Here is a 23,431-nt window from a genome sequence, read left to right as displayed (position 1 = left end):
CTGGCTATGTGTTGTTACATTTTAAATGACAACAAGTCTCGTATTGAGAGGAGCTGAGCTTCTGACTACACTGTGCAATGAATTAGAAAGTGTAAGGTTTTAAGTCCCAGAGCATGTGATGCTCAAACGTGGTTGTTTGAGATCACACTTTATCAGGCAGATATTTGAATTGTCATGCCATTTATTCTACCACTGATATTTTTTGCCCCGTTCAGAGCCATTTGTTTCAAAAAGGGGCGCTTTTCATAAGAGCCATCAACAGATGGCACTGTATCCCTTTGGAGAAACAGATAAGATAGTGATCCAGTGAGTAGATTTCATCTCTTCAGCTGTCATAGATTTATCTAATTTTATTAATTTATTCATTTGATAAATATCTGCATAGTTTAATTGATTTTTTTGAGTAGTTTACCATATTTAAACTTTGTTCAGCAGTATGTTGGACAGTTTTAGTGTCCACAGACTTTTAAGTATTTTTCATGGAAATAAGTTGTGAATTAATGAGGTTACTTAACTTTCCTGGTGTTAAGCATATTGCTCTGTAGTAAAGACTGTTCATTTGATATGTAGAAAAGAGTGATGTTTTACTGAAAAGTGGCTTTATTTGTTCTTTCTTACAACATGTCGCTGTAGCATCTTACTGTACATACAACAGTCACCCACAAATAATAAATAGTATTTAAAGTCATGTATATTTAATAGTTACAGCACTGGTGGTACATAGTGGATGTGGTCATTGCAGATTGAAAAAAAAAGATTTTTTTTTATTTTGCCCCTAAGATTCTTCAACTTATTTTACAATGTCTGATTTATGCATCCACAAGTTTTATTTTGTTTTTGATTCTCAGCTTTGGAGAATCAGCTTCACATGTCATTAAAAAAAAACAAAAAACAAAAAACAAGCTGTAGAAAAAGACTATCAAAAGTTTAAAATTTTTTGCATTAATCTACACAATGTCTGGGCACCTGGGTATTTGTTTTTTATTCCTTTTACATACATAAACAGCTCCTCGACAGAGGCTTTTTGCCTCTAGCACCTATTTCCATATTTTACACTATAAGTTTGTTGAGGTAACGCCTGTGATTTACACTAATGGGCCGTGATACATGCACATTCACTTCAGAGACAGTCACTGTTGTTTTTAGAGCCTGCCAGAAGGGTGTTAACCAAAGTAGTGGGGGCATGAAAACAACATGTACAAAGTTTTTTATACACAAAGGACTCATCATTCATTTTCCAGTTGTTTGTAAGTCAAGTCTTGTTATGTGATAGTATTTGGAGCAATGCAGTTGTTCTCTTGCACTCTTCTGTGCCTCTGCCCACTTTATTTCTGGGTGTCATCTTGATGTTTTTGTCTCTCAGTTGCTCTGGTATTCATGTTACTCCTTGGATGTTCCTCTATTCCTCTCACAATATCACACCACAATATCTTCCCATCTTGTGATACATCTATTTAAATAAAGAGGACATTTTTGTGATCACTCTCTTCTTTCATTGCTTCCTTCCCTCATTTTCACCCTTCCTCCTTGGGGTGGATGGCGTCAGGTTGCAGGAAATGTTTAATGGTTTTTGGGGTTGGAGGATTTCCCAGCGACTGATGCTCCCTGGCAGGCTGATGTATCACAGATTCCAGGAGGTCCTTGGTGCCCAGTCCTACCCACCCTTCCTGGCTCTCCAGGCTCACCTGGATCTCCGGGAGATCCATCACGCCCATCTTTGACAATTCCAGGTACTCCTGGAAGACCTGTGGGCAAGTATTTTAATTTTAGTTGCACAATGGATCTAAAGGATTTAGCATAAAGTACTGAACTCCACTGAAGGACAATCAGAAAATCTGTCAAGCTGGTTTGATGTTAATGGTAACCATAATAGACGTTTCTCACACAGGACATTTTCACATTGTCACAGGTGTTATTAATAAAATAACAATGATGGTTCATTTCATCGTTGTGCCAGTAAACGATTCAAGTGTCTCCCTCCCCTGGAGCTGGCACACCTAAATGGAATGTAGCCATTATTTCTGTTAATGGTTTTGTCTTATGTTTGACAGGTCAAAATATCTGCAGGTCCATATGCACAGTATAGTAACTTCTTAATTAGAAGGGAACTATGTTTTAGCTCAGATTGTGCTCTAAGAGGCCACATACCTTGGTATCCTTGGTCTCCAGAGGGCCCATCAATGGCTTTGCCAATGGATCCCTTATCGCCTGCGTCACCAACATTACCTGTTGTAAAAAGAAATTTTTATATCGGTCACAGGGGCCATTTTTCTGCAGAATAAGTACTTTTGCTTTTGATACTTCAAGTACATTTTGCTGATAATACTAATGCACTTATACTCAAATAGGTTTTTGTGTTTTTACATTGTTCCACTGGTGCTTTTACTTAAAGGATCAGAGTACACCTCTGGTTTTAAAAAGTAGATCATATCATGGTACAACTGAATAGGCACACACCAGCTGATGAAAGAGAAAAAAATCATACTGTTTTTAACTTTCATACCTCTGGGACCGGGGTCTCCAAGTTCTCCTGGCAGGCCTCTGTACCCTGGTGGTCCACGGGCACCTGGATGCCCAATAGAACCAGCAACTCCATGTTTTCCTGGAGGCCCAGCAGGGCCTGGGCGGCCCACCATTCCAGGGGCCAGGGGTCTTCGAAGGTTAGCGGCCAGCTGTGCAATCTGATCTGCGTGATAGCAAACAACAGAAGGTGAGCTTCCAGCTTACCTTTAATTCACCACTGGAATGTATTACAGATAAAGGTTAATTAGATCTCTCACCATCAATCATGGAACCACACAGCTCTCTGATGTGCTGCTCACTTGCCAGTTTACCCTGAAGAGACATTTTTAAAGTGTAACCTCATTCATGCATTTTATTGGAAAACATTACATTTAATATACTTCCATCAGTTAGAACCTTTTTGCAGTTTTGTAAAGATTTTTAAAAAAAAATCACTCACAGGTACACCCGTCTTTCCTGCAATTCCAGGCAGACCCTGTTCCCCCTGGAAACCCATTGGCCCTTGTTTTCCTGGAGGACCCCTTGCGCCGAGCTCTCCCTGTGGACCTACCACGCCCTTAGGTCCCAGTTCACCCCGCTTCCCTGGCTACAATCAACAAGAATTATCCTTTAAACAACTCATTATATTTTCCAAAAATGTGAAAATGTATTTCAGACAGGAGCTAAAAACATCCATAAGCCTCTGATTTGATCACTGACTAAACACCAACCAAGGAGCAAACTGGGTCTGTTGAGACAATACGGGGGCGGATTCATATGGCGGCTTGTTGCCTGATAATTACTCCAACGAGCACAGCAAACAGTAAATGAGACTAAGAGAGTGAGGCTTATCAGTGCTGTGTCTCTAGTTACATAAATTGTGCTGCAGCTTAATGTGACTCGTCTCTCCCTTGTGGCGATAGCAACAAACAGGCCAATAAAACTAAAGCAGCAATACCTATCTCTAATTAATCCTATTAAACCTGGAATGTGAGGCTGAATCATGTGCAATGACTCTGACAAGTGGGCAACAGCTCAGAGCGAAGCACCAGTTTCTAATGTTCAGTGAGGGAACAGAGACAGAGCGAGTTTGGAACAAACTTGTGCCGCTAATTACACCCACGCACAACATCTAACTGTGTTTTGTGCCTGTAGACAGACATCTACTGCAGTGATTCCCAACCAGGGGTACTTGTACTGCAGGGGGTACGTGGAAAGACTGTGGAGTAGCTCAACTAATTAAAAAAAAAAAAAGAAATGAAAAATGTAATTAAAAAATGCTCATATTGAAAACTACTTATTGAGCAAGCCAGAGAAGCTGAAATAGTTGGATAAAAATAATGGATAAACAGTACAAAACTGTTACCTAAAAATGAATGGATAAATGGTTAAAATATTTAGCTTAAAGTATTGCAAAAACAATTGAAGTAGTTAGCATAAAGTAATGGATATATTGTAAAATAGCTCAAAACAGTTTGCAAAAGGTAGTGGATAAATGGATCAAATAGATGCTTGTGATGTCAGTTAAGGGGTGTCTGAGTTCATCTGACAGGACTGTGGGGGCACACTTTAAAAAAAAGATTGGGAAACACTGATCTAATATTTGTAGAAACCTGGTTTAGTAAAGGTGCAAAACACGGCAAAAGTGTTAGAGGGCACAAGTAAAATACAAAAAAAAAAAAAAAGGAAATAAAAACAATGATGTAGCTCACCTCTCCTTTTTGTCCAACTGGTCCAAAGGGACCCTGAAAAAAAATTATCATTTTAGATAAATATATGTAAAAACTGTAAGAATACCTCACAGAACATCATCAAACATAAATACAGTTAAATGAATGATTAAATACCAATCAGAACCCAAGCTCAAAAGATAGCAACACAGCCAATTACTTCTAATTTACCGTGATTAGATTCTGACTGAGGATATGAAATAAAACCTATGTGAAAGAAAATACTTACAGGTTCTCCATTCTCTCCTGGTAAACCATCACTTCCTGCCACACCCTAAAGAGACAACGTTAGATCTGAATTACTTAACTTAATCTCACACAACTCCAGTGTTGTAGATTTTTTGTGTTTCAGGGTCATCACTAAGAAAAACAAACACACAGGCTGTTTTCTTAGTCGTAGTTCTTATCAAACCCATGTAACAGCATCTAAAATTATCATTTCTCACATAATATCTTCTAACAGGCGTTGTGAAGACTATCACAAGTCATTCAGAGGAGGTCATATTTAAGTTTAAGCATCTCGACCTTAGACTTAGAAATATTTACCATGTCCCCTTTAGCTCCAGAAGCTCCAACTGGACCCTACAGGGGTTAGAGAGGGAGAGAGAAAGAGTAAACGAGAGCAATGTAGAGACATTTGTGGAAGGCCGGCTGTGGGAGAAGGAAGGGGGGATGAAGGGAAGTGAGGTGGGCTGTTTGAGGGGAACCCGGACTGGTATAAAGACTGGCTTTGTTCTGTCTTCAGATTCTGAACAGGAGGCCGCTTTGTGTCTGAGCTCTCTCCTGGCTGCAGTTTGAGTTTATACCGCTGACTGAGGAGGGACGACCTGGTTCCTGACATACAGTACCCTCCCATGAAGACAGCTGGACAGTTACAGATCTCTGCTGTGTATATGCAGACACATTTGCCAAAGCTTTGTGCTTGAATCTCAAGGAGTGGCCCTTAATGGAGATTTTTTTTTTTTTTTTTTAGTTTTCAGGGCTTTTTCCTGTTTTTTTACACACTGTATTAGAGCTGCAACAGTGAGTCAATTAGGGGATCAACAGAAAATTAATCAAATTAATCAAAATTAAAAACAAAAACAAAATTCTGTGGTTCTAGCTTCTCAAATTTAAATATTTTCTTAGTCCACTATGTTAGTAAACTGGATGTCTCTGGGTTTTGGACTGTTGATTGGACAAAATGAGACATTTTAGGACGTTGTGCCTTGTGAATGGCATTTGCTGTCTGGTGACATTGTATAGACCAAATGGTTAATTGATTAATTGAGAAAATAGCTGGTAAATTAATCAATAATAATTGAGATAGTGCTTCATTATCATAAGAAAACAAATTAGTTGATATGCTGTATCATGGATTATACTGGGTGACATTAAAGCCTGGGGCATATTTCATACTGTCACACATGTTAAACTCACCCTTTCACCGAACTCTCCACGGATTCCTGTTGGACCTGGAAGACCTGGATCCCCTAAGGCTCCTTTTACCCCCTGCGACACGTGACCCACAGACACACAGTCAGTAAGTTAATAAATAATAAGAAGTTAAGAAATAATAATAATCTCACAAAGAACTGATGATGTTTAGTGATCTCATGTAACTGACCTGAAAACCTTTCACTCCCTGAGGCCCAGAGTTGCCCACTGTTCCAATACCTCCCTGTTAGAAAAAGAGATTGTCATGTCATCCTTGTTGGAAATGTATATATTAGTTAAACGACTGGTTGTCTATGACATCCCTTTTGGACAAGATGTTTTTTTTTCCTGTGGAGATTTAAGAGAAAAAAATTGACTAAATGGCCGTAACAGTTGTGTGAGGTAGGATTCATTATGCAGTGCAGTGTGTGACAGAAGTATGTTAATTCCTATGATGTTTTATCCTTTTAACTCGCCGCAGGGTCTGATGTGAAAAACAAAGACCTCTCTGTGTAGAAATTTCTCCTTTATGAAAATCTGCTCTCATCACTGGCCCCTCCATTTCTTCTAGCTCCACCTTAGCAAGTCACTGAATTTGCAGCAAAACTCTCAGAGAGTTTGTAGCAGAATATAATTAATTTCAAAGGGCACTACTTTATTATCCTTCAAGTTTTATCTCTGTATATCTTGAACTGTATACTTGCAAGTTCTGGAGAATGAGTCTAAATTCTGTAAGCTGGTGAAACTCAACAGATGGCATCTGATGACTGTTCTGTGCAGCAGAAAGTCTCACAATTTGGCTCATAAATGGGGCAAAGATTATTTTTAAACATCCTGTAATAGATGCTTTTGAAGCTTTTATAGCTGTACAAGCAGCTCAGCAGTTTGATAACAGATATATGTACACATTAGTTTATAGTGAAACATTAACTCACAGCCACTCCTCTGGGTCCTGGTATCCCTCTGTCTCCTGGGACGCCGATCTCACCCTGAAGGGAACAGAGGAAAGATGTCGTAGACAAGTCAGGAAAGTTTAGGGACCAGACACAACATTGTTAAAGTTTCATGTGAATAATTGTTAGAGAGGCTGTAACCCAGTAGTACCCTCCAAAGCCCATCAGATACATACAGGAATACCTGGCTCTCCAGAGGGTCCGGTCTCCCCAGCCTTCCCTGGATCACCCTGGTGTAAAAGATGAGAGAAGAAAATAGTTGTCCTCCATGGGATTGATTTAAGCTTTAGGGTTAAAGTCTCTCTATTTTGTTGTAATACTCACAACTTCTCCTTTAGATCCCTTTGCACCAGCCTTTCCTTGTAGACCCTAGAACAGAAAAATACATAACGATGACCTTGTTATCAGTTTTTAGACAGGAAATCCCCAAGTCAGCCTCACAATACTTACAGGCAGGCCGTTTGGTCCTTTCTCTCCAACTACTCCATGGCGTCCAGCATCACCCTGTCAATACAAACAACACTGTGACTGTGACATTAGTCTTGCTATAGCAGTGGACTTTCAACTAAGCTAAGCAAAACAAAACATCATACAGGAAGAAAAGGTGCAACCTACCTTCTCGCCGTCTAACCCTGGTGTACCATCTTTGCCATCTCTGCCAGGAATACCCTGTAGAAGACATCAAATATGATCCTCATGGCTCTGATTGCCAATGTATATAGTGAATGTGTAAATTTTCTGCACTTACAGGCTCCCCTTTGGGTCCTGCTCCCCCTGGAGCTCCTTTGGGGCCAATTTTACCCTGTTAAAAGACACATTTGGGTGTCATCTATACCTCATATATATATATACATTTGTGAAACTAATAGTCACAGCTCAATCACTTACCATTTCTCCTTTGGGTCCTTTGAATCCCTGTGGTCCTTTTTCTCCAGCATCACCCTGGAGACATCAGATGAAACACACACAGCTATTTATTGATGGGACCAGCCATCTATTCTAGCCGTAAACTACTATGAAACACTGTTTTTATTTAAAGTGTGTTACAAACAAGGAGAGACTCACTGTCTTTCCAATGATGCCGGCGATGCCAGGCTTGCCTCTGAAACCAGGCAGGCCCTAGAGACCAACAGAATATGAGTTCACAGGAAGCCTTCACAAATTTAAATGTCTGTATTGAGAGCGATGAGAAGGTAAAGAAGGGAGGAAAGATCATGTTGTAAAAGTTGCTTACTCTGTCTCCTACAGATCCCATCGGGCCCTGCAAACCTCTAAGACCACGTGGACCCTGAAACACAAGATGGAGAGGATGCTTTGAAACATCAAGACTCACTCAGAATATAAATGCCGCTTGGATATAACCAGAACGCAAACAATAACTGAAGTAATATGACATTTCCATGAATAATCTTTATGTAACTCACCTGTAGACCCACAGTGCCGGGAATACCTGGTGGGCCAGGTGGACCAGCGTCACCCTAGAGATAGAACAGGACACTTAGTGTCCATCAAAACAACAAATCACAGAAACACGAACAGCTGTACTCAACAAAACCAGTAATTTGCAGATATACTATAATAGGTTAATCCAGTAATATGACCTAATTAATCACAGTGACTGGGGCCATTACATTTATGTCACATAGTAAACTCACCTTCTCTCCATCTTTTCCAGGCTCTCCTTTGTCTCCTTTATGTCCTGTGTGACCCTACATGCGCAAAAATACACAGAAGTGAATACAGACATGAGTGTGCATGAGGGACTGTATTGTGAGAATGCAGGGTGACATGAGTTGTGTATATTCCAGGGACATATTGAGAAAAAAAAAAGATCCATGACTGAAATTATATTTACTTTGAATCCAGGCATCCCAGGAGGACCAGGGGGACCAGGGGGACAGATTGCAGGACACTGCAGAGGAGAGAGACAAGACACTGAGGACACAGCTTCAGTTCACTGTCATAACACAGGTTTCAGAGGATGCATGAATGAAATCTTACCAGAAGATCACCATTAAGATCATGAAGAGTTCCAGGAAGACCCTGAGAGAGAGGGAGGAATGACAACAAACAGAATGGAATCAGAGTGGCGGAAAGATGTATGACTACAGTGTACCAGCAGCACCAGTTATCAAGTACATAATGATCACTTCACTTACTGGGAGCCCATCAGGGCCAGGAGGTCCAGGAAGTCCTGCAGGACCCTCAGGACCCTGAGGAAAGGAAAAAAGAGCAGCAGGATTAGTAGCATCTTCAGCACCTCAGTCTAAAATAACTGGTAAGATTTTAGAGCCAATCTCATCATCCCTAAGGGGAACTTTCTTCAATTGGGGGTAACATTAATTTGAATATTCCAGTGCTCGACTAACCACTCAGATAACAATTCATCTTTGCAGGGAGAATCTATCCAGCTGAACTGTGAGAAGAACGATTCTTATAAATTCATTCCTAAATCTGTCTATGAAAGCCTTAAATTGATTTCTGACCCTGACAATAACATATCTCCACACTGCTGCTGACAATACTGTAAGGTCTTCTGAAACAGAGCAAGCTTTTAATCACAAATAAGCTGAGTATGAGAACTGGACAATCCAAACACAAGTGTGACACAGTAGAAACTGTAGAGCAGTCCACATGCTGAAGCTTCCTTCCTTTGCAGTGGTTATTCTTATACACTTGGTTCCTGCTACACTATATGGAAATTTAGGACAAAGCTGCCCTGGCTGGTTTCAGCGCAGCTGTGAGTTAAAAAGATTACTGAGATCTCTATCTGTTTCTGCTGCATAGGGTCGTGTATGAAATTTTCTGCCAATCAGTATTCACCTAATGAATTGACTGGGTGATAAGTTGATAGTTTTCTGTAGCCAGATGGGTATTGAATCCAAGGTAGAATAAAACTGGATAAATGACAAGATTCTCATTCTGAATCAGTGGATAAAACTTAAGAAGGATGACAGGAAGTCTAATTGGAGAGATCAGACTGATACTCACCACTGGACCCTGGGGTCCGACTCCACCTGGCAATCCATTGGTTCCAGGTAGTCCCTGGAAACAAAAGACACTGGTTGTGTGCAAGACATCCGAGTACATATGTACAACATAGTGTTACATGTACAAGCAGACACTCTCAGGATGCAAACAAGCAATAGTGAAGTGGACAAATTATACTAAGATGACTGCCTCCATCTGTGTGCACATAAGAATGATATAAAAAGACTGTGCCGTGTACTCACTGGAGCTCCTGGTCTCCCTCTGCCCTACGGAAGACACAGGAAGAAAAATTAAGTCACAAACACCAAGGGATGATTAGATTTTCTCACAACATCCACAATATCCACCATGTGATATAATACTCCATCAAATCCACTTTGAAAGTTTGTTGCTGGTTGTTGCTGTGAGCTGAATATTCACTTCTGCAATCCAGTTAGAGCAAAACAAACGATTATCTGAGTATTTGTGGGATAATATGTGATTCTGCCCCATCATTATGTTAACAGAATCGGCTTTGGGTTCAGTGATCCCTGACTTTACAGACCTTGACTTTCTGAAATTATTGAGTCCTGTCTGAGACAGGGGTAGCTGTAGGTCTAAGATGGTATATAAAGGCTAGGAATGAGCAGTCTTGCTATTGACACTTTTTGATAGAGTGAGGTGGATACAAAAACGAAGTACGTGCTGTGTACCTGTGTGATGTTTCTTAGGTGTTACATGGTAAATGGGGGGTACTTACAGGAGGTCCAGGTGGCCCAGGAGGTCCAGGTTCACCCTAAAGAGAGCAAGGCAGAGTACTACAATCAACCTTTCTGATGTTTTGTTGACAATTACAAAACAAATTTCATTAAGTATGCACACAAATGAACAACTTTGTCCTTTTTTATTTTGCAGAGAGGAAACAGGACGAGTGTTTTCCTTACAGTAAGACAGGTATGTATAACACTATACTGTGTTTTTGTTAGCTTAGAATGAGCCCTTCACGTCTACATGGGGAGTGGGTGCTCTTCCACGGAGGCCGCCATGTTGCACTGCCATGTTCCTACGGTAGCCCAGAATGGACAATGCAAAGCACTGCCTCTAAAGAGGGCCTTTCTTGTTTTTGCATTACTCGAAGGCCACTGTAGCTTCTCCTACGTGCTTAGAAAGGGAGGGGTATTGAGTTGGTTGCACTTTGCAAACTCACAGCTAGATGCCACTAAATCTTACACACTGGTCCTTTAATGATTAACAGACAGTTTTATGAATGAATTTATAAGTAATGATTAATGAAGACAAAAATAGCACAAGAACAGTATCTAAATAAGAAAAGGAAACTGATACACAGTAATTGTGGTTCTTGTAAGCTGTAGGTCACAAGAACGTGGAAGATCACAAATAATTTGAACGCTAACTTATTTTTTTCAGATGCTGAGAGATACATCTTGGCAATTACTGCACAAAAACGATAATTTCTCAAAATCAATTACCCTGATTGCATGTGCAGTGTGGTTTTCTGTAAAAAGAATAATTTATGTACTTTGCATTGTTAAATGAGAAGGACACAATAACATGTTTGTCTTTTAAATCCTCCTTTTTCCTTCATTAACTTCAGTTTGTTTGCATGTTCAGTCTATTATTGCTGTCAGTAAAAAAATGACTCCCACGAAGTTGTTCCACGCATACCTGATCAAACTGCGGTATCCCTACCTCTTTCCTTTCTAACCACCCCATGATCATTTCTCCTCTTCCTTCTCCAGCCCTTTGTTTACCCCTCCCAGCTGTATTTGTGTTGTCCGAGAGGTGAGAGGGCAAAAGACTCCAAATAAACACAGCGATGTCACACTTATTTACTGCATTCCTCAGTGTGCAAACCAGACAGCGGGCTATAGGCTATACTGGCACACAAGCCACGAATACAAGGAAAGTCACCTGTGAATACAATACTAAGAAAATGTATAACAAAAAATGTGTTCTGAAAATGAACAGTCATCATTTCTGTTTACTGTATATCTGGTTTACTGCTCTACATTAGCTTATTCTTTGTCTCAGACTCCTCCAGCCTGATCCTGTTAGTCTGTGCACGAGTCTTCAGTGCTATGAGCCAGTGTAGTAATCTGAGTAATTAGGGACACTGGTTGACGCAAGCTCCCTCATTAGGTTGGCTAATTAGTTGAATCACTGGGGGCGTTTATCTGTCTTCACAGTGACTTTGCAGCCTTGCAGTGGAGATCCCTCAATATTTATTCTTTCATATCTTGTATTTAATGTGGGAAATAAAAGTCTTGCTGTTTAATCATAAAATATAGCAGCAGTTTGATGTCACACGTGTTGTACTTCTGTCTGTGCTTGTATCTCTCAGAGGATAACACCTGTTTCCTTCATCATCAGGGCAACAGATCATCATCCCCTGCAGTCTCACAGATTGGTGGGAAACAGTGCGCATTCCGGGCCGGATTAGGGAGGCAGCAGAAATAAATCCAATTCTGATCCCTCATTAAAAATATTCCCACCAAGCAGCTGAGTCGGCTTGACAAATCCAGGCTGACAGAGGAAACACAGGCCATGTCCCTGTTAGACCTTCCTAAAGATCTTCAAACAACAACATCCAATCAGCATGCACAAGTTTGCATACATGTTTGTTCATGTGTTTTGTGAGTATTGGACTTGTGATTAATGAGGTGCAGTGTGAGGTAGAGAGGTCGTAAAGCTCAGCTGGGTGCATCTTTAAGTGGATCCTCAGTGTCCAAGAAAGATCACAAGACTAAGACACACTTACTGCTTCCCCTGAGGGTCCATCCTTCCCAGCAGGACCATCAGGACCTGTCAAACCCTGAAAAGAAAGTACATCATTCAGCTGAACATCGTTGCCTCATTGCTCTGCTGTTATTTTAAACATTGTCAATAATCAATCATAGCAGACACTTCACTGGGTTTGGGCATTGATTCCTCACTTTCCGTGATAAAGACAGAGGTGGTGTGTTGATGTTAGTGTAAAAATTTTCTGTGCGTGTGTGTGTGTTTATTGGACACTTACATCCACCCCTGGAAGGCCTGGCAGGCCTGGTTTTCCTGGTGCTCCTGGTATTCCGGCTTTCCCTTTGGGACCCTACGCAGACAGATTTATGACGTTTTATTTTGGATGTTATTTCTTACCCAAATCAAGAGTCTAAGGATAGAGGGTGTCATTTGCTGTCCAGATTGAAAAGCCCTTTGAGACAAACTTGTGTTTTTGGGCTATGTAAGGGACTGTGAAAAAATGATTTGGGGAGAATAGGGGTCAGAAAAGGGGAAGGGGGTAATGATTTTTCTTTTGGCTTAAATTTGAGTAGTCAAGAAAGTGAGGGTCTTCTGTTTACTTATGCATTTTGGAAAAAAATTTGGCCATTTTTTCCAAACTAAAACATAAAGTTCACACCCCTTTACCACCCCAGTAACTTTTACACAGCCCCTAAATAAACTTGGCCTGACTTGTTGGTAATACTTACTGCTTTCCCTGGTAGTCCAGCAGGTCCATTTTTGCCCTGATAATTATAAAAGAACAAACTGGCATCAGAGGCATAGACAAAAACATACCTTTAATTCATTTTCAATGTTCATTTATTGTACATCTTGAACACTCCATATTAATCTGGGATTATTTAAATGCAGCCCTTTTAAATTGCCACTGCCACAAAGGTCCAAATGTGTCCAGTATTTACAGTGTTTGATTGTACAGTCACAGTTCCTGTTTCAAATTAAATAATAACTTAGTGTAATACCAATGACAGGAATATTAAAGCAGTGACTCTCTGGTCTGCATTAGTGTATAGGACATAATGTTTAGCTTCTGCAGTTACTGGGGGAAGAACAAACACTGCTAAACTGACGGGATGCTGACTGGTCACATGATAAAAGCCTTAGTTTGGTTTGAACAGGGGGAGGCTGAAGGTGCAGGGAGGAGGAGGTGTGAGGTGAAACTCTAGATGGTCTCACAGGGCTGGGGAATGTATGAATAGACCCTCTGTGTGCCTAAACTTTACTGGAGTCACAGAAATATCAACAACTAAAAAAAAAAAACAACTCTTGAGATTTCTGACATGAACACATAATGTTTACACACATCTTTTTTCATTTAAAAAAGATGTGTGTGAAAAGTTTAGCAAAAACCAAAGACATAAACATAAAGGAAGTAAAACATTTAATGGGGTTCACACAGTAGGTAATTTTGTTAAGAAAGTTTTTCTTTTTACTTGGCTTCCCCATAATCCAATTTCCTCATCACATAATTTTTACTCATGTTTCTACCATAACATCATCAAACAATGAATCTGGGGGGTTAAATGTCAGTGGATTGTTCTTGAATTGTGCAGTTATTGATAAGATAGAGTGATGGTAATCAACACCTCAGGCTGACTGACACTATACTGTATGAGTTAACTGTAAGCCATTCATAGTGTGGATATATGTAAGCTAATTAAACAGCATTTCAGCATGTTCAGCACAGTCACAGAAGTCCATTTAGTGAATCCACACCTAAACCCTGCCTACCCGACATCCATGATTCTAATTTAATACTTGTAGGTGGAGCTGTGGGAGGAGTCTGTGTGATAAAAACTAACATCTAGAAGCATTTTAACCACACTTATGCACAAAGAAAACACTTTCTAATAAAAAGAAACTGGTTTGGAATTTGATTTTGAAATACAACATGGAAAAGATGTAGAGCCACTGAGCAGTCCAGTGAACTTTCACTGTACTGTCTGAGGCACAAATGTGAATTTATTTATTTTAGTTTTTGGTAATCCTGATCTGGAAAGTGGTAGGCCCCATTGAGGAGGAAAATCAGTTCATTACTAATACAAATTAAATGAGCAGCTAACATTTCCCTTATCTACTTACTGCAGTTGGTTGACTATTCAATTTTACCAAGTCAAAAGTAAATGAGACACATGAGTTTAAAGTTTAAAGAAACTCTTGGAGCCTGGTCAACTCACATCAGTGCCATCCCTTCCCGGTGGTCCTGTGGGTCCTGGTGGCCCAGGAGGTCCTCTGGGGCCCGGCCTCTGCAACACAAAATTCATTAAAATCGTACTTTTCTCCCTATGAAACTGTAAAAACATCCACAGTTCTCTGAACACAGTCACCTCAGGTGGAAATGTGTTGATTTTACATAAACTGGATAAAACAGAAAGTGATAGAAAATGTTTGAAGACAGTTTAAATTAATTAGAAAATGTTTAAATTCTCAACTCAGGACAATATTAATGAAATGGAATGATACAGTCTAATTCAAAATATGCAGCTAGACATTATTATTCAACAGAACTGCAACAACACCATGAAAAATACGGTGTAAATATACGCGCGTAACGACGCTTTACACCTCACAAGAGGAAGGCTAAATTAGATTTCTACGAAAAACATAAATAAATCAGTAGTTCACGGTTCATCTAAGCAAAATAAACTTATTTCACTGAGGACTTTCTAAATGAGCTCCAGCATTTAGCTCAGTCAGGGAGCCTGAATGAACAGAGATGGCATTGTGCGCCGTGGCACCGATCTCCAATCCGCGCATTCCACAGGTTCAGGGAAAACATAACCTCGACTTCATCAACTGGTGCTAAAGGCGCAGCCACCTGCAGACAATTAGGCTGCTATGACAGAGCACAGACAGGCCCACAGTGCCGGAGAAGAACCGGAGAGAAAATGCCACCCATGTTCACTCAAATGATAATCACAGAAGAAGAATGCATTGTGTTTGACTGCACAGCTGAGAGAAGATATTGAGAGAAAGCATCAGGTTTTAGGGCAAAGAGCGCGCAGGTCAGACCAAAAGCAGCTGTAAAAGAAGAGCGACTGTTCTCATCAGTACCATCATCAACACAAGAGATCCCCCTTCTCATCTGTAGGTGGATCCGCAGGTCACATAAACTTATTGCAGTAAGTTAAGATTATGAATTAAACGCCACCAGCAAAAGCCCCACACATCACCACACGGACATACTGCAGGCTGCTAAATGTGAAGATGGATGCGGCACTTGATCTCCCTCACCTGGGCTGAGGATGATGTCAAAAGCTGGCACAGTAAGAGCACCCAAAGCGCAGAGAACACCGCCATGGCTCTCCGGCGCTCGCCCTCACAAACCCGAATTTATGTGGAAAAGGTCAAATCCCCGGTTCCCGGTCCTCTCTCACTCCCCCCCAGCGTCCGCAACGGAGCCTTCCTTCACCTCACGGCGCGCAGCCCCTGAATGGCTTTCTCTTTGGTTCCAGATAAACCCGAGCCTCCAGGCGAAGGGGCTGAACTCAGTCTGGCTCACTGTACACAGGGACGAGGGGGGCGAGGAGGAGTGGGACTGGTGAGGGAGGCAGCAAGAAGAGGGGAGACCATTTCGGACAGCAAGAAAGAGGGCTGAGCTAAAAATGTTTAGAATATGCAGGGGTTAGTGCTTTGACCAATTACAGGCTGACCTAAAGCACAAAACGTCCATGACTGCAAGGTAGAAGATCTTTTGGTGGCACCATGTGGTACAGTGGGTTAAAGGGTATGTCAGGGGTTCTTTAAAGAGCCTCACAGCATGTAGACCCATTTCACCATGGGCCATTTTTGCAGCAGTGTAGTGTTGGATGAATTAAAAAAAAAACGTATGGCTGCCTCTCAGGTTTCATAATGATGCTTATATTGATTCCCTACATCCTCAGCTAGCAATCATTATCCATTAATTAGCAGACTATTTTTTCTGATTAATGGATAATTTGGTTTATAAAATACTGAAAAATCAGTTTCCTAAAGACCAAGGCGATGTCTCCATATGCATTGTTTTGTACAATAAACAGTCTAAAAGCCAAAGATATTCAGTTTACTAAAAGACCAAAAAGCAGCACATTCTCAGGATTTAACTGCCTGAACAAGCAAATGTGTGGTATTTATGCTCCAGGAAGTCAAATGATCACTGGATTGTCAAACCAGTTGTCAATTAACTTTATGTCAGTTGACTAACTGTTGCAACACTACCCCAGAAAAAGCACATGATCACAATGTGGGGCCACAAATCCAAGTATCTGGACCAGGAACACCTACATAAAAGAGGAAGTACAGTTATTATGAAACCATCACAGTTAAAATCGAGATTAAAAAAAGACTCAGAATACATGTATCCACATCCTCCCTCACTGAGGACAAGCATAGTCTGAGCTGATCTAACACTTCAAATACTCCAACAAAATGTGTTGAGAATTTTATTTATAATATTCCAAAGTGTGGATGGGTAGATCTATAGATAGAGGCTGGCATGGACAATGCGATAACAAACAGCAAGCTAAAACTCCAACAGTGCGTGTGTGTGTATATATATATATATATATTTTATTTATTTCTTTTTTCACCATCCTCACTCACACCCTCAACTCCACACTGATCATGAGGTCTGAAGTTGTGTTGTATCGGTGGCTAAGTTCAACATCTTTCTTCTCGTGAGTCATGCCACTTCACTGAGGCTCAGTCTGTTTGATGGGGGAGGACCAGTATTTCTGACTACGTGCTGCTGCACTGGGAGATCAAAAAACCGAATCTCAGAAATAGGAGCAAAAGTGACAGTGTTATCCTGACAACTGCACTTTAATAAAAATAATAACAGGACTCAGACTTCGGCTAAAGACATCAGTGCCACAAATGCATCAGAAAATAGTATAACTTTATTCTGCTTTGTTGACAGCCAGGTATTTACTTGGGAAAAAAAATCACATATAAAGATTTCAACATTTTTGTAAAATTATTAGGACTTCATTATGTAAATACCATAACTTCAATGCATCAATATAAGCACCCTGGCGTGTAAATACTCAGGGTCTGCAGTTGTCCCAAATTAACACCCAGTGGACCTCAAATTACAGCCAAAGCTTCATCATTTCTGCCGAGAGGACAAATACGCATCGTACAATCAATCAGTCTTATCTCATTTTTGGCAGTTCTTCAAAAGTCTACTTCCCCAGTCTGCATGAAAACATACAGACGAGCAACATTAATGAAATATAACTTAAGTGACATTCAGTCTTAAATCCATTTGATCAGCAGAGTCCAGCAGAAAACATAAACCAGTACAGAAGAAATTTTTACTTACATTTAAAAAAGAAAGCTCAAAAGAGGCGGGAAAAAGCTCTTCCAATTATTTCTCAGTGCAAAAAAACTGTTCAATAGTGAAAGTAGTAAGGTGTTAAAAATGCTTAAATCATCATTTCAGTGACATACAGTAATAACAGTGCTTTATGTATTCTGTAGTGATATTTAATATCAGTCACCGACGGTCGCAGTCATTACTATCAGAAAGGATAAGTCCGGTAATATTCTATATTTTTCTTATTAGCAAAAAAAAAAAAAAAAAAATCCCATGAAAAGACCAAAACAAACAACGATCCAAATGCACAAGTATCACATGTATAGCCAAAGCCTGATTATAGTTTATTCCTTTGAGCCATCTTGCAAAGTTGTCCAGAAACTATTAAACACAAAAATGAGTCACAGTGTGGCACTGGGTGACATGTTCCTTCATTGTAATAAACGTGGGCACTGGAGTTTACTGAATACACCATCCTGCTGCTGTAGATGTTCCCAAATCCACCATCACAGTTTACTCCTGTTTGAGTAACACTTGCAAAACCCACTGTAAGAATATATAGCTTTTTTAAAAAAAAAGTAAAACTATATATTATTGACTTTTTAAAGATCCATGTCTTTAATATTAACCAAAATGCCACAGACAGCGCAGGGAAGCCAGAAAGTACTGAGAGACCAACTAACGTGCTGTCGCTTCTGGTCTTTTCATGGGATTTGCTGAGCAAAGCAAAATTACAGAATATCATGAGTCTTATCCTTTAATATTATCTGATGGCCACATGGAAACTGAGTCACATCCAGTTCCCACATTTGGTGAATTAATCATTCCATATATGATCATAAAGTGAAAAGAACTGATATCTAAACATCAAATATCGTAGAAATAAGGCCCAGAAAGTCTTTTTTAAAGTCATACTCTGTCCCTATATTAAGTTTCATTTCATCTCAAATTTTTGTATTTTCTCCAATCATCCACTTTATTCATGAATTGCCCACGTTTTGTTATGAGCTCGAGGGGTTTGATGCCATATCAGCATCTTCCAACTCCTTCCCATTTGTCTGTTCATCCACAGGTTTGCCGGTGCTCGTCAGTGACCCATTTGTTGCTGACACATTTTCCTGTGACTTGTCTTCTTCTTCCTTTTTATCTGGCACTTGATTAAAATCAGTCCTTGGAATTTTCTCTCCTCTTCCCAAAGAAGGAGAGGGTGAGTGTTTTGAGGTCTTAAGTGGGGTTTGCGTCGATGGGCTCGTTTGACCAGTGGCTTTATTAGCTCCAGCTTTTTCCTCCATCTGCCCACTGGCTGAATCCCCAGCGAAGCTGTTGCTGGGCAGCACCTTGTGATCTTCTCTCTTCTTCTTCAGTGGTTTCTCAGTGTCTATGTCCCCATCTTGCATACCGTTGCCTGGATCCGGGATGGTGTCCTCTGAGTTGTCGGTAAATTCAGTGTGTGCGCTGGGTTTGGTTTTTGCAGCCACGGTGTCAGTGTCGGTGTCAGTCTCGGTGTGGCAGGGCGAGTGATCCATTTCATCAACTTCATCTGTGGAGTCGTTTCCATTGCCAGAAATTTCATTATGAGACTCAGCCTCTGTGTTTCCATTACCGACAGCATCAGCTTCCGGTTTTTGCTCACGTGTTGCCTCTGACGGTTTGTTTTTGTCTTTACTTCCTGTCTTATCAGTTCCTTTCTGAACCTTTGAAACATTATCCAATCCATCCTCTTTTTGTTGCACAGCTGCCACTCCATCTTTGATTTTACCTGGTGCATACACTTCATCCTTCCCATCTCCATTCCCAATGGCATCCAGTCTCTTCTCTGGCTTCCTGAATTGTCTCTGAATCTTTCTGGGACACCACACAAACTTATCCTTTGGCTCAAAGTTAAGGTAGGCGAAGCGCAAAAGCTCCTGGCGTTTCTGCTTGTCCAGCACGGCAAACAAAAAATAGTCAAGCACACTGCGTTTAACGCTGCTAAGGTTCTTCTTGACCAGTGTCTCTTCCAGAAAGAAGCGCACAAGTGGGGCCTGATAGTGCTCAAATCCCAGCTCTCCAAGGCTCTTCAGGATGCGAGTGATGCGCAGATTGTTGTGCATATTCCTGCAAGAGATTAGACAGTTGAAGCTGAAATTACAAACGAAAAAGTACACACCTCTGAAGTTCCTTATGTGAGAATATTTAATATTTACCGCTCCAGGTTTCCAAAGCGCTCCTTCCAATTTTCGGCACGTTTCACTTCACCTGTCTCTTTGCTGACCAAACGGATTCCATAGAAGCCCAACATGAGCTCGTAAGACTCGACTAGTCTTCTTTTGGCGTCCTCATTCTTCTTAAAAGCCTGAGGACCACATGCAGTGGAGATAAAGATTTGAAACTCTGAAAACCAAGCTGTTAAAGCTGTTTTTGGGGCATTTTTGCCATAGTTTTGATAGTGGACAATAATAAGGTGACAGAAAACGAGAGGACAGAAGAAGTGTGACATGCAACAAAGGTGTATGTGTCTTAAAAGCATCGGCATTGTGGTCGAAAGGTTTAACTTCTGTAGCTTGTTCTGGACAGAATTTATCACTTAAGCGACGACTGAGGTGATTTTAGAGAGACTATGACAGCTTTTTAGTTTTCTGGTTGATTCAAAATGGCATTTGGAGCCTTTCTAATATGACATTTCTACCCAAACAATCAGAGATACACTGATGCTTTGGCTCATTGTATGGCATTTGATTCTGGCCTGTGCCCTTCAAAGATATGACCATAAATGGTCAAATACATTTTATGTGTTGCTTCACGTTGTGCCAGAAAGTACAAGTCACTGTTGAACTGTTCTACTCTTACCTCAATTTCCTTCTTGGTTAGCTCTGAAGCCATGTAATTAACCCCAGGCTCTCGCAGTGGAAACAACCTTACAGTGGCAGAGGATTCAGGAGAGACAACACAAAACCAATTAGCATCTAATGAAACTGTACTCTAATCCAATGAAGATGACGTCAGCTGTCCCTGCAACTGTTTATAACCCAAACATAAAATATGTCCTTGGTGCTTCACCCCAGAACAAGACCACATACAACTCTGAAGCCCTGTGAATTCACAAAAGACATCCTGAACATAAAGAACTCAAAAACACTGTGCTAACAGCATGACATCCCTCTGGATTTCACTGGAATCAACTTAATCTCAGTTTCTCTTTTGGCAAGCTGTAATGATGGCTAAGACTAGAAAACAGTCATAGGATTAGAATGACACTCTCAATTAAACTCAGAAGAATGTAATATTTCTTGTTTGTTTTCTGAGTTGTCACGTATGTTCTTTCACTATCATCCACAATCAAGTTTATTTGTTTCCAGCTGTGCAAAGCACTGTGTGATAATCAAAAATCAAGCATTTTCTTGCATTCAGCTGTTTTGATTATACTTCATTTTGTCACATTTCCAGTGGGACCACATTACTTACTTAAAACGAGCTCAGATTTAGTATGTAGTATGGATTGGGGAGACAGTTCATGTACTGGTATTTGACAACTCAAGCACATTCCTCACTTAGGAGTGTGTGTAACAGGACTCAGACTACAAGGTCATCAGGTTGCCAGAAAATAAGATGACATTGACTCTGCTGCTTCAGATACGACATGACAAAAACACACACCGAAAAGTTTGAACAGTACATACCACTGAATGTACGAGTGAACTCTCTCCAGTCTTTTATAGTCATTTTTCCATTCCTTAAGAAATGACTCAATGTAGACATCTGTGCCAAATGAGAAAGAAAGCAGAATGTAACTCCACACACAGCCACGCATTTTCACAAAACACTGAAAATATCTTGTAAGAACGTCTAAATATGTTACCATCAGGTGCAGAGGGAAATTTATTGAGATAAAACTGCAAATTGTTCATTTTGTCTTCTGAGCATTCATCATCTGTAAGATTCTGTTGACAAAAAAACAAAACATGATTTGATCACTCTCAGTTATTGTAGATTATTATTATTATTTTGCTGCAACATTTGGCTGTTACTTACTGGATATCCTCTTCTGTAGTTCTGCATGTCCTTTGCTGCCCTTATGTTCCTGGGCGTGTGGTGCCACTGCAAGCAAAAGTGAAAGTAAAATAACTATCAAATGTTTCACCGTTGCACAAACTGTGTATATGTTCGGAAAGGGGTAGAATTATTATTCAGAGCCGATGCATCCTAGTTTAAAACATCTATGAAAAGCCGTGTTCTCATTTCTAATTATGTCTCAACCTGTAATGACAGTAGAAACCAGTGTTATACAAGTTGAAATATGAGGCCAAGCTAATCAATTTCCCACTCCGACAAAAAGACTTAACAAATGTTTTTTTTTTCCTCAGTTCTAACTATGAATTACAAACTGTGAACAGTTATCACTGTAAGCAGCCCAACATAAACATAAACGAAACGGCAGCTATTTTTGATCGCTTAAAAGTGAGCTAACGTCAGCGCCTAGCTAGGCTAGTTAGCAAGCCCGCAGCAGTCAGGCATAAAGCTAACATTAGCTTTCCAGTCATGGTAATAATACACACGCCTGGCCGGGTGAAAAAGCAATGAGTCAGAAGTCAACATATTCCCCGCTATGACAGCGTTAAGGCAGGTTACGATATGTCTGAGAAGTAATGAAAGCACGTACTAAATTCCAACTGGATTTGTTTTTGTCTTGACTTGACCGACGGGGTTGGCTCTCTCCGGCCGGGTCGTCTCCATCACTCTCTGTGTCCCAGGTCGAGTCGTACTCGCAAACACAGTCGTCCTCCATTATTACAAACACAGTTATATGACGAACCAAAGCTGACTAAACGTTAAACCAGGTTTAGCGCTACAAACTGACATGAGTCAAGTTACACTTGCATGATCAGGTTAGACGGGGACGGCCCTGACCATCCGTCTTTACAGTCTACCATCGTCAGACAGCGGCAGCGTTGGCGGCTGCAGTGCTGACGCTGCCTTCAAGTTCCCCCCTTACTTAGCAAATATCTAAACTCACACCACTTGACACACAATTGCGTCCGCCGTTACTTGAATCCGAAACGGAAATAGTCTTTAAAAGCGTAGCTTTTGTGGCTATTTGTGTTTGAGAGTATAAAACCCTACACCTGTATTTTTAACTGCTCGGTGGGACCATGTAGCTGCACTTAAAGTATGGAAGAGTTCCTGATCATCTGGGCCCCAGGATGGTATTTATTCCTTGTTGGTCCGCAAGTATTTGCAAGTATTTAGATAGCTTTCACAACACTGCAGAGTTATTTGACATGTAATTATATGTTATCAACGTGTTTTCTAATGAACTTTTCGACTTTCCTACACAGCCTGAAGGCAGCACACTGGCTTTATTGGTTCATGGTAATAAAAGCTGCACTTGACAGTTTGCCTGTTTCACCAAAAGCAGCCATGCTATGATAGTTGTATTGGTTACCAATAAATTAACAAATTCATAATTAATATTACTAAATAAAGTAACATGATTTAAGTAACTATTTTATTAACCTATGGCTTTTTATTTTTTCCTTTAAGCAGCTTTAAGGTTGTTAAATCTTATTCTACTCTATATGACAATCACATGTATATATTTTGTGTCACTTTCTCCCAGCTCTTTGTTACTTTCAAACCCAAGACTTTGAATATATTGAAAATACTCTAAATATCTTGTAAATGATTTTACACACATATCCCCTAAATTCACCCTGACCCATTTGGTGTCTATGGAAACTTTTGTTTCTCCACTGGAAAATAAAATAAAGTTCTGTGGGTTTGAGCAA

The 23,431-nt window shown here is 40.3% G+C and overlaps 2 protein-coding genes across 3 annotated transcripts; both read right to left on the bottom strand.

Moving 5' to 3' along the window:
* Positions 1-582: 582 nt before the first annotated feature.
* col9a3 (collagen, type IX, alpha 3) lies at positions 583-15,753 on the bottom strand. Its single transcript, XM_041064303.1, has 32 exons — positions 15,605-15,753; positions 14,548-14,616; positions 13,060-13,095; positions 12,609-12,680; positions 12,351-12,404; positions 10,332-10,367; positions 9,835-9,858; positions 9,593-9,646; positions 8,761-8,814; positions 8,603-8,644; positions 8,457-8,513; positions 8,257-8,310; positions 8,026-8,079; positions 7,836-7,889; positions 7,667-7,720; positions 7,490-7,543; positions 7,350-7,403; positions 7,217-7,270; positions 7,052-7,105; positions 6,926-6,970; positions 6,778-6,831; positions 6,584-6,637; positions 5,839-5,892; positions 5,652-5,723; positions 4,779-4,814; positions 4,462-4,506; positions 4,215-4,247; positions 2,963-3,109; positions 2,781-2,835; positions 2,504-2,686; positions 2,149-2,226; positions 583-1,745 (listed from the first exon to the last, which is right to left on the bottom strand). The coding sequence occupies exons 1-32, from the start codon at positions 15,668-15,670 to the stop codon at positions 1,561-1,563; spliced, it is 2,037 nt and encodes a 678-aa protein (XP_040920237.1). The 5' UTR covers positions 15,671-15,753; the 3' UTR covers positions 583-1,560.
* A 1,401-nt stretch (positions 15,754-17,154) lies between these two features.
* Positions 17,155-22,594, bottom strand: ogfr (opioid growth factor receptor). 2 transcript variants are annotated; one of them, XM_041064315.1, is made up of 7 exons: positions 22,306-22,594; positions 21,678-21,743; positions 21,505-21,586; positions 21,326-21,404; positions 20,496-20,562; positions 19,853-20,001; positions 17,155-19,763 (listed from the first exon to the last, which is right to left on the bottom strand). In XM_041064315.1, the coding sequence occupies exons 1-7, from the start codon at positions 22,429-22,431 to the stop codon at positions 18,668-18,670; spliced, it is 1,665 nt and encodes a 554-aa protein (XP_040920249.1). In that variant the 5' UTR covers positions 22,432-22,594; the 3' UTR covers positions 17,155-18,667. The 2 variants fall into 2 exon arrangements, with proteins under 2 accessions (XP_040920249.1, XP_040920257.1); XM_041064323.1 differs by having other exon boundaries at positions 22,302-22,441.
* Between the last annotated feature and the right edge of the window lie 837 nt (positions 22,595-23,431).

The sequence above is a fragment of the Toxotes jaculatrix genome, chromosome 2 (assembly GCF_017976425.1).
Source record: "Toxotes jaculatrix isolate fToxJac2 chromosome 2, fToxJac2.pri, whole genome shotgun sequence".
Classification (NCBI taxonomy): Eukaryota; Metazoa; Chordata; class Actinopteri; family Toxotidae; genus Toxotes; species Toxotes jaculatrix.
This window is presented reverse-complemented; position numbering and strand designations above follow the sequence as displayed.